The sequence below is a fragment of the Lathyrus oleraceus genome, chromosome 4 (assembly GCF_024323335.1).
Source record: "Lathyrus oleraceus cultivar Zhongwan6 chromosome 4, CAAS_Psat_ZW6_1.0, whole genome shotgun sequence".
In the NCBI taxonomy this organism is placed as follows: Eukaryota; Viridiplantae; Streptophyta; class Magnoliopsida; order Fabales; family Fabaceae; genus Lathyrus; species Lathyrus oleraceus.
In genome coordinates this window covers 206,174,591-206,186,280 of record NC_066582.1, presented here as the reverse complement: position 1 = coordinate 206,186,280, position 11,690 = coordinate 206,174,591, and the positions used below count along the sequence as shown (strand labels likewise).

Genomic DNA, 11,690 nt, shown 5'->3' with positions numbered 1-11,690 from the left:
GGTTCAGCTAACCCCTCTGTATGTCAAGAATTCTCTGAGCTAATGCAGGCAGAATTTGAAATGAGCTTAATGCAAGAACTTAAATTCTTTCTGGGAATTCAAAACAATCAAGCTTCAGAAGCTACCTACATATACCAAAGCAAGTACATAAAAGACATTCTGAAGAAATTCTAAATGGCTGAATGCAAACCTGCTAAGACACCAATGCATCCAACCTTTATTCTGGAGAAGGAAGAAACTAGCCGTAAGGTTTGTCAGAAGCTCTATCATGGTATGATAGGCTCTCTTCTCTATCTGAAGGCTACTCGCCCTGATATTTTGTTCAGTGTATGTCTTTGTGCCATATTCCAATCAGATCCCAGGGAATCTCATTTAACAGTTGTTAAAAGAATCCTCAGGTATCTGAAAGGAACCCCTAACCTTGTCCTGATGTATGAGAAAACATCAGAGTAGAGACTCTCTGGTTATTGTGATGCAGATTATGCAGGGGACATAATGGAACGTAAAAGTACATATGGGAACTATCAGTTCTTGGGAAATAATCTTATATCATGGGCCAACAAAAGGCAATTAGCCATAACCCTATCCACTGCAGGAGTAGAATACATATCGGCATCACTCTGCACTACTCAGATGATATGGATGAAAATTCAACTTGAATACCTTCTGATCTTTGAGAGTAACATTCCTATCTTCTGTGATAATACTTCTGCCATTTGTTTAAATAAGAATCATATCCTGCATTCCAGAGCCAAGCACATAGAAATAAAACATCACTTCATTAAAGACTACATTCAAAAAGGGGTAATTTCATTAAATTTTATTGATACAGACCATCAATGGGCTGACATCTTTACTAAACCCCTCGTTGAAGACAGATTCTCTTTTACTTTGAAAATTTTAAACATTCAAATTTGTCCAGAATAAATGTGTTTCTCTGAAATAATAGAATAAGATTTTGAATTAAAACATCTGGTATCTGGATCTGACTCTGATGCTTCTACCAGTTAAGAGTCATCCGAATCAGAAATCCTTAGGACCAAACCCTTTGGTATTCCTGAAGATAAGATAAATCAAGATGTGGAGCATCATGCGTCTGACCTTGAAACTTCTAGACAACTGTCTAGCATAAATCAAGAGACAGACTCTTGAAATCTCCTCGAGCAGTGTGTTGATTTGGGGATTAGACCTCTATCATAGGCTGCAATCATTCTCCTCCAAACGTGCAAACTTGGTTAACGTGCTTCATTTAATTATTTAACCTCTAACTACTTCTAATGATGTTATTTTGCATGCATCTATGTGGGTATAAATTCATTTCACACATCACAATCTCACACTTTACACTCACGGCCTACAACAAACCCTCCTTCTCTCAATTCTTCATCATCTTCTTCAAGGTTCCTGCATTTTCAACAAGTTCCTCGTTCAAACCTTCATCTTCAACATTGTTCTACATGGATGCTCAACAATAATCTGTCTATAACTTCTCTCAACGGATGGACTTAATGGATCAAACACCCATTTCTACTCAACAATCAACTATAACTACTGGCGTTGTCTCAACCCCCATCTACAGGGAACCCCACATTCTTGACCGTGAACCTCATATCCACCTAGCAACACCATTTGAGAAGCTTGAAGTACTATGCGAATCGCTGGTGGATTTTGAAAATATGAAGAGAAATGGCGTAGACCTAACTGGAGTGTTAAGAATGCATGGGTGGGAAATCTATTTTCAAAGACTCTATGGCCCTGTGTACACATATCTGGTGAAGGAATTTTGGCGTTTAGCAGACTCAGATGATCACTATATTGTCTCTCACGTTCTAGGAGTAAAAATAGTCATTACTGAAAAATCAATTGCCTCCCTTCTGAATATGGAAAAGACAAGAGGAAGACGAATCTACAACATCAACCCTAGGGCAAAATACTTGTCCTAGGAAATAAACCCCACTATCTTTCAACAAAACATTAAGGGCAAACACTCCAAGAACAAAGAACTCCATCAGAAAAATCTTTGTGTCTGGCTGAAAATCATCCTAAGCACCATTCATTATCATCCTGCATCAAACTCTTATGACTACATCAACATAGATCAGAAGTGCATTATGTACTGCATCCATAAGGGGTTGAAACTGTGTCTGCCAGCACTACTCTTTAAGTATCTCAGAGACTCTGTCAAAGATAGAAGAAACAACATGAAGACCAGAAACTACATCCCTCTAGGAAGACTTATCTCGAATGTTCTAATCGAGAGTGGCTTAGTGGATCACCTGATTCATCACAATCTAATGGAGGATGTCAACGTTGACATTATGAGACCTCTGAATGCTCGGAATCTGAAGAGTATGGGGATAATTGATCAAGTCAGAGCTAAACCAACTTTAGACACTTCTTGGGAAACACTCAAGGATCATAGGAAGATTCCCAACGGCCTCTATCTATTCTCCAAGATTGACCCTCCAGAAGTGGTAGCCTACTATCTACAAGATCTTACTAACCAAGGGGTAGACATCTCTGAGTTCTCAATGGACTGGCTACCTGAGCATCCACCAAACTTCATGAAGAGGATGCGGGAGCCCTCTAAGAAGTCCAAGAAGGAAAAGAAGGCAAAGTTGGGAGAAACTTTTGGGTCAAGACCTTCAGTCCCTCTGGCTGACTCTCCAAGTAAGTCTATACCTCCTTCTCGCTCTATAAAACTTAAGTCAATTGCTTCTTCTCTTCCCCAAACCACTCATCTACGCCTCATATGAAACACCCCTCTCAACCACCAAAACCTCTAATCCACCCTCTCTCAAATTTAACCTTGCCACCACCACACTACCAGTTTTTGAAGCAGAAATGTTGAACGAAACTACCTCACCATCATCATCCTCATCTTCATCCCTACCATACTATGTCCTTTCCTCTGACACCGAACCCTCTGACCCCTAATCCCTCACTCTAGCTCAGCTTCACGCTCGTTCTCTGGCCTCTCAACAACCATCACAAACTGAACCTGAACCAAAAGTCACTTCTCCACCCCCTAAACAACCAAATCCAACTACATATGAACAACCTTAAACACCACTGCCTGCACAACAACCTAATCCACCTCCCGAACAAACAATACCCTAACCACCTGAACCTCAACCAAACCTACAACCTGAACAAACAACACCATCTCCCTCTGTTATTCCCTCACCACAAACCTCTGTTGCCATCACCACTCCCATTATTAATACAGATGACACCAACCAAACTCCACCATCCTCCCTAGCCTCTAACTCTAAACCAGAAACTGCCTTCCCTACCTTAGTAGAAGCAATAACGGTTTATGCAGAGTCTTCAGTGGAGAAGATCAAGTCTTTGTCTATCAACTATGGCATCAGTGATGATCCCGCTGCAGTAAGGATCCACTAGAACAAAGTGATCAGATGGATGACCTCTGAAGCCTTCAAACTGAAAGGCCTCTTTGAACAAGTCCGTGACGACTTCACCAGAGATGCTGGTATAAGGCTCCAAGCTCGCTTGGCCAGAGAGGATGTGGAAAAGGCCAGGAAGGAAGCAAAAGAGAAAGCTCGTCTGGAAGAAGAACAGAGGATCAGAGAAGCTGAAGAAAAGGCTGTTGCTGCTGCTGAGGCTGAGGCAAAAGCAAAAGGCGACGCTGAAGAAGCAGCACACATTGCTGCAGAGGAAGCTGCAAAGGCCAGGGCTGATGCTTTAACTCAGGGGGAACAATCTAACTCTGGTTTTTCCCCTCTAGTCTTAAAGACTCTAGAGGAAATGCAAAAGGAACAACAAGTGGTACGAGCTAGGCTGGATCACCAGGATTTCGTCAACTCCAACATTCAGAACATGTTGACTCAGTTGCTCCAAAGGATGTCTCCGTCCCCGAACCCTTAGGAACTTAGGCTCCTTTTTTGTTGCTTTTTCTTCTAATGTTTTTAATGCTTTATTATCTATGCTTTCCTTGCTGCCTATCTGTATCTATTTTTCTCTTATTATATGCATTTCTATTTCTTGCTAATTTTTTTCTGTCTTTTTTATTCTGACAAAAAGGGGGAGAACTAAAAACAACTCTGATGGTAACATATCTAAAACCTCTCAACGCACTACAAACATTAATAAATATTAATAACTTATGACGACTAATGTTATGCAGGAAAATAGCTAAGGCACAAAACCAACTCCACACAAGGAAGGTCCGGTAAGAACTTCTGTTAAATCTGATGATCTAACTTAGGGGGAGTTCATTCCCTTTATCTGGTTCTAAGATATTCGTATTGTTTCATCATTATTCTGACTTGTTTTGTCATCATCAAAAAGGGGGAGATTGTAAGAACAAATTTAGTTCTACAATGTAACTAAGATTTTGATGATAATAAAGGATGAAACAAAAATGGTACCCTAACGAAATTTTTCTAAGTATGCAAGACTCTGATCGAAACAATCAGATAGACAATCATCAGATACAAAATCAAGCGCTAAGATACTACTCAGAAGTAACATAACGAGAATGTTCTGACTCTGATCCAACAAGCGCTAGCAAAACTAAAGAAGTCAGACACTCTGAAAGAATAGAATGAATCCAGACTCTGAAGACATACACTTTGAAGAAGTCAAATAAAGAGACACTCTGATGACAACCAGATACAAGCATCCTCTGAAGACTCAAATTGCTAAAAGAAGACTCTGACTAAGATCCGCTGATTCAAGAAAGCTTAACGTTGAAGAAACTTTCATATGGAAAGAAACTATCCTTAGAAAGAAGTTATTGTACTCCATACTACTTTGGAAAGAACAAGGAGAGTAATGACCTTAATCGTTCTTCAATGACTAAGATTCTGTGATTAACAGCTACCAACGGTCATCTCAATCTCCTATAAAAAGAATGGGACGCTTCACAAATCAAAAAATGTTGATACACGATAATACCTCTCTTCTATTACTTTCTTTTCACTCTCTCATGAGTTGCTGCTCTAATGTGAAAATATTTCTTGCTATTATATTCTGTAATACTTGCTTATTGTTAGAAGCATTGTTCATTACAAATCATATCATTGCTAAAGATATTTCCTCAAGTGAATCTATGTAGTTTGAATACTTGAGAGGGTTAAGGGATTATTTCTCTTAGACGGTTGTTTGTGTAATATTCAAGATTAGTGGATTAAGTCCTTTTTGAAGGCGAAATCACCTTGGCCAGGTGGACTGGAGTAGCTTCGATTTTCAAGCGAACCAATATAAAATTATGTGTTGAATTCCTTTTATTTTGTGTGTGTCTAAATTCTTAAAAGGTTTTTATTTTCCAAAACAATTCAAACCCCCCTTTCTTGTTTTTTCTCTACCTTCAGATGAGTCGACTCAAACAGAGTTCATTCCAGGGTTGAGTCGACCTGGGAGTCGACCTATTCGGACCCGCGGCGAAATGGTTCAAAGGAAAGTGGGAAATGAGTCTATGTAAGGAGTGAACGAGTCGACTCATCTAGGTTTCCCAGAATTGCGTTGACCTGGGAGTCGACCTGTTCGGACCCGAAGGAACATGGGTCAAAGAAAAAAGGGGAATGGGCCGATGCAAGGAGAGAATGAGTGTATGCAAGGAGTGAATGAGTCGACTCAACCAGATTTTCTAGAATTAGGTCGACCTGTGACTCGACCTTTTCGGACCCGAAGGTTTTGCGTCAAGTCAGAGTCGACTCACAGGGTTAAAACTTCTAAAAATGAGTTCTTGCAACGTATTATGACATTTCCTTGTATTTCTTATATGTAATGATTATTTTATGGATGAAAATAAATGGAATTGACCAATTGAATGAAAATAAATTCCCTTAATACATGAATATGTTGGTTGAAATGGATTGAATTGTGGGCTTCTATGATCATGATGAATGGAAGTTATGAGACCAAGGACTTGGGTTAGGACTAATAGACTCAAGCATCATTGATGGAGCCACAATCACGGAGACAAAATGAATGGACCAAGCGCAGGGGGCTGAGTGTGACACACACTGAGCGAAAGATCACATGGGCTTAGGGCTTGAGTTAGGTAAAGATCCTAATGTCAAGCCACAACCAAAAATCTCAAGCCAAGTGAGAAGTCAACATAAGTAATGCACGAGTATCATGAACTATGGTTAAGGCTTCCAACACCTCAAAGAGAGACACATGATTTACAAACATCCCAAATTGATAGCTAGGGTTTTGAGGAATACCAAGTTCAAAAGTCAACCAACATGGCACTCATGCACCGACTATCCCTGATTAGGGTTTCAAACACCATACAAAGCTCCACATGCTACACCTCAGACCCCATGCCCACAATTAGGATTTAGAAGTCAATGTCAGACATCCACAAAGTCAAACACAAGATCCCTCAAGATTAAGAATTAGGGTTGCAACCCATTGTCGCACCGCGAAAAACAATCGGCGGGAAAAACACAGAGCCGCCACCGTGCGTTATTTATCCCAAAGGAGGGAAAGGAAACGCTCGAAGTAAACCTGAAAAGGGAAAGGAATGGTCTTACGACCTGAGATTGCAAGGTACGGGAGTCGATTACGCAAGGGGAAGGTATTAGCACCCCCTCACGTCCGTCGTACTCGACGGGATCCACGCTCAAAAGAATAGAATCAGGTTGCTAATAAACTGCTCAAACAACTGCACCAAACTGGAATAAAACACAGGGGAAAGAAGATGGAGGAAGGGGACTCGGCAGGATGTCGCATCCTAGGCCTACGTAGTTTGTCAGAAACAAACATCAGAGTCAACGTAGTTCGGGGAAATGGGGAACATGCTCGCTAGGACATCGTATCCTATGCCTACGTATCTTTTCTATCCAGAGAAAGAATCAGAGCAATCGTAGCTCGGCTACTGCACGCTGAAACAAAACACCGAAAAGAGACGCTGAGACATCAAAAGAAAAACTCAACGGGAAACAGAATGCCAATAGATGGACTTACATCCAACTCCAAATAACAAACCCAAATAAGGAAACAAAATGCCAATCCCTGGACTTACATCCGACTCCAAACAAACACAAAAAAGGAAAAAAGGGTCTCGATTGCGACGAGGGCAAGAGAAAATGAAGGTCTCGATCGCAACGAGGGCGAGTGAAAAGAATCCCAACGAGGGCGAAAACCAGCTAGGATTAAATGTCAATCGTCAGTCAAACTCGGTAAGACATCGCATCTCGTGCCTACGTATCTCATCTGAACATGAGAATCAGAGTTGCCGTAGTTCGGCTAAACTGTTTCTGTTTGTTTTGTGTTTTTAGATGAACGACGTTACTATGCAATCTACCGGATGCTCGACCTTTGGAGACTTACTCGCCTGTAGTAGAAGGAGTTAACGTGTCCTTAAGAGAAGATAAAGTTTGTTTGTGTTTTAGGAAAGCTCACGCAAGAAAGGAAGTCCTAGACGAAGGAACCGTGCTACCTTAATTGACATGCAAACGAGAGACTATACGAAGTCTAACAATCCTATGGGGATACAATCACACCACACAAAAACATATAACATGAAGTAAACACACCAACCAGGGGGCTCAAACATCCAAGGGTAAGGCTTTAGTTAAGAGGGGTCATATCAACCTCAACAAATAAGCCAAAACTGTAGGGGTGTTCTGAAGCTCTTAACCACTAACATTGAGAGTTAGGGTGAAGCTGATGAAAGGAGATGAGGATGAGACTGTTGGTGAATAGCCATCCAAGGCGCAGCAGAATTTAAAATTTCTCCATTTAGTGATCCTTACGAATGGGCATGATCAGTGATAGAATCGTTACCTCTTGTGGCGATTCAAACCTTTGGTGCAGATTTCTGATAATGATCAAAACCTTTGATACAGATCCACGGGGCGATCACGAACGTTGAACGATGACAACGTCTCTACTCAGTCCACACGAACGGATTCCTTCAATCCCAGTGTTAGCTGTTATGAATGAAGGCTTTAAGTGAGAGAGAGATACGAAATTCCAACTCTTCAGTTGTGTTTTCTGTCTTAGTGAGTTACGATGCTTCTACCCAAGGGGTGCTATTTATAGAACCACTTGTGTGGGCTTCAAGCCAAAAAGCCCACTTAAGTGCATTTTGGCCCATATCTCATAATATGCCAAAATAACTTAAGTACTTGGTACCTTACCATATTTCGTATTCTACTTAAGTACACCATACCTTACGATGTTCCTTAATTATTCTATCTCTCATCAATCCGTCCTTTGTGTGTGTCCCTATAGGTTTTCGCGGCGTTGGCAATTATATTAAATCACGCATTTAACATAATAAACAGTGAGCGGTATCTAGCAACACATCACTGCTACCCAAGTCACGAAAATGTCATGTGATCTGACAAAACCTCCTGTGATAATAATTATGTGTATAATTACCCCTTTGCCCTTATGTCTATATTGAACACAAGGTATAGACCGTGTCATCCTTGTCCAATTCAATATTGGGCCCATAGACATTTATCCTGTTACGCAGGATGGGCAAATTCCACCTAGGACACTCATGTCCCTCAGCATGCTTTGTGGAGTACCCATCAACTCTCTTTATGGTTATCCAGTTACGGACAACGTTGGATCAGCAACAAAGCACTCGACTCTACATCTAGGATCCATAGTGGTTTCAGGTCGAAGAGTGGTATACACCATTATCACCATGAGAATAACTTATGACACTTTGCATAACTTTCTATATAGTATTCTCATAGCGGGTCAATCCAGTATAAATATTACTCCTAATATTCATACCTATGTTTAAGACTTGATAACTCTTTATCCATGATCCATGAGATGTGATCATCAGTCTACAAACATAATAGTCTTAATGCTTTAATGTTATCCCACTTCACATTAAAGCTCAACTACGAATACTTTAAGAATAGTGTCCTTATGTTTAATGTGTTCTCATGATTAAGTCACACTTAATACATTAAACGGACTATCTATTCCAGGGACTTTATTAATCAACCATAATAAAGAAAATGCCTTTAAATAATTTGATACAAGTACCAAAAAGTATTGGCCTCTAGGGCTTACACCAACAGAGACCTCATGCTCTTAACCATGTCCTGGGTGAGCTCAGATCAAAGAAAGCGTGGGGATCCAGAAAGAGGGACCCTATTCCACTTGACTGACTCTATATAAGATCTTGGGTTATGTTCAAGAGCATCATCACGTAGTGCGAGCATAATGAACGACTCGACGAATAACAGGGGATTGATTGCTAATCCTTTCTATCTGTCAATTTCCTCTTCACTTAGGAGGACTTAACATGTAACATGCCTCATTTAGAGGTCTTTGGCACAAATATAAACAAGCACAATCATGGCCTCTTAAGGAGGACTTCAACCAAATGCCTGCCGAAAAGGTGGCAGGACTTCCAGACTACATGGAGTGAGAGAGTGGTTTCCTAAGTGGTATACCAACCACAAGCCAAAGCAAAGCTCAAGCAAGAGCTAAAAGCGACTAATGTACCTGTACAAAAGCCAAACAGTCAATATTGTATTCAGAAAACCAAACAGACAACACAGTGTAACTTTCCAATATCTACACAATGCAAGTCACAAGTGCAAGCACTCAAATGAGTTCATCACATCAATGGACCTAAAACATAACAAAGGTTAGTAATCAAAGCAACTTGCATCTCAAGTAATGAGACCAAACCAAACATTAGTGCTAAACGCTCAATACCTGAAACACAAAACACAATTGGTGAGTACAAATCACTAGTACAAAGACTAGGGTCAAAGGCAAGTCAAATGACCAAAACAGAAGTCAATATTTCACATGAAACACATTCAATCAAACAAGAAGAAGGCCTCAAAAGGATCAAAGCCAAATCAAGAAGCAAAGCCATCACATGAGCAAGATAAGGCAAAGGCAAGCAATGTGATCAAAATTGGACATCAAACATAGAAAATTTAAGTCCAGAAGCAAATAAATGGTGTGTGAATGAAAATGCACAAGAGCAAGGTCAAGAATGTGACACCAAATGTTACAACATATGTCCATGTGTCCAAACAGTGGTATTAAATGGTAAAAATGTCAAACAAAAGCCAAAAGATCAAGTCACATGTTATGAATAAGCATGTCAAATTTCAAGGCTATTGGATAAACCATCACTACTAGAATAAGTCATTTTAGCCTCCTAGTTTAGAGTCGGCCACCGACACGGACACTATTAGTGTCGGCTAAGCCTACACTAACGGACTCTATCTACGTACATCATTTAAGACAAGTTATTTTTTTTATCAGTGTCGGCAAAACCGACACTACTTGTTATGTTACCTTTGAATAATGTTTGATTAATTTATTTAGAGTCGGTGAGACCGACTCTATCTAGTAGCATTATTTTTTAATTAGTATTTATTTACTTAGAGTCCGTGTTGCCGACGCTATTATTATATCATATAATTTTTCCATTTATTTATCTATAATATGTATATATATTTAAGGTTTAAGTATTTTATTTATTAAGTAGAGTCCGCTGGGCGGACGCTAAGGAATTTTCTATTTCTGACCAAAAATTGCGCGACAGCTTATTTCCCTCTTTCCTTTTCCCTCGTCATTTTTCACTCTCCCTCCATTTCATTTCACAACACGAAAACCCTAATTCCATGCTAAATCGTGAATCCGTTTTTTCCCAATTTCGTGAACCGATTCGTGAATCCCTAATCCGTGAATCCATTGGAGAATCCCTAATTCAAAATCCCTCGTTAAAGGGTTTCTGAATCATCAAAGGTAATGCATATTCGGTGAATCCCTAATCCGTGAATCCTTTTCGATGTTTATACATTTGTGTGCGTGGTTGTTTGCCCAGGCTGTCTATTCGGTGATATCTTGCTGTAGGAGGGAATCCTCTCCTCTTATAAAGGGTAGTTGTTGTTAATGTTTGTTCGTTGATATGGTTTGTGTAACTTTGATAGCTTGATTATTTTAGCTCGCCAACTCTTTTCTTAACTGTTGATAGCAATCTGTCTCCTTCCACTGTGGTTTGCTTAATTTTCCTGTCTTATGTAGTAAATTGGTTTTATTTTCTTTTTCTATCTAGTGAAGAATCAAATTGGTTTTATATGATTTTGAAAGTTATTATCATGGTCTGTAAATGATCGCTGAAACTCAAATTTGAGCAGGGAACCTGAATGTTTGATAGTGTTTTATGAAGTTCTAGGTTCTGAGTGTTTTATCTCTGTCCAACATAACCAGAATTGCATTAATTTCTGTATAGTGCTCTAATGTAAAGTTGATTTGATGATGTTTACAATGATTTCTAATGCCTTGCTATTGCAAATCTAATATGATATTGGTTGATGTTTGCTCTATCATGTGTTTATGAAAGGTTTGAAAATAGCTTGTAAAATTCAATTATTCTACTGCCAGATAAAGCTAATGTGATTGTTTTTCCCTAAGAAAAGAATGTCTTTTAATTTTATTCTCAATTGATTTTGTATGTTAGTTCACAAGATTGGAAGGCAAGACTAAAGATTCCACCAGCTGATACACGCTATAGGACAGAGGTATGATTACAAACAATTTAAAGTTGTTATCATATATATTCCAAGTGATTATTTATTTAAATTATGTATTATGCTTTGGTTTTGGTCATATATTTTGTTTAAGAATTGCGATCTTTGAGTTTGTCAGGAACAGTACGCATCCCTTGTTGGAGTTGATTCTCTGCATTGGTTTTAGCTTTCATTTTGTTGAGTCAT

General features: G+C 39.4%; 1 protein-coding gene across 1 annotated transcript; it reads left to right on the top strand.

Moving 5' to 3' along the window:
* Nucleotides 1-3,423: 3,423 nt before the first annotated feature.
* On the top strand, nucleotides 3,424-3,888 carry LOC127136683 (uncharacterized). Its single transcript, XM_051063215.1, has one exon. It carries the CDS (start codon nucleotides 3,424-3,426, stop codon nucleotides 3,886-3,888), a length of 465 nt encoding a protein of 154 aa, XP_050919172.1.
* Nucleotides 3,889-11,690: the final 7,802 nt, after the last annotated feature.

Bases quoted from the DNA above. Each gene is read 5' to 3' on its own strand.
- LOC127136683 (XM_051063215.1), top strand. From the start codon at position 3,424: ATGACCTCTGAAGCCTTCAAACTGAAAGGCCTCTTTGAACAAGTCCGT.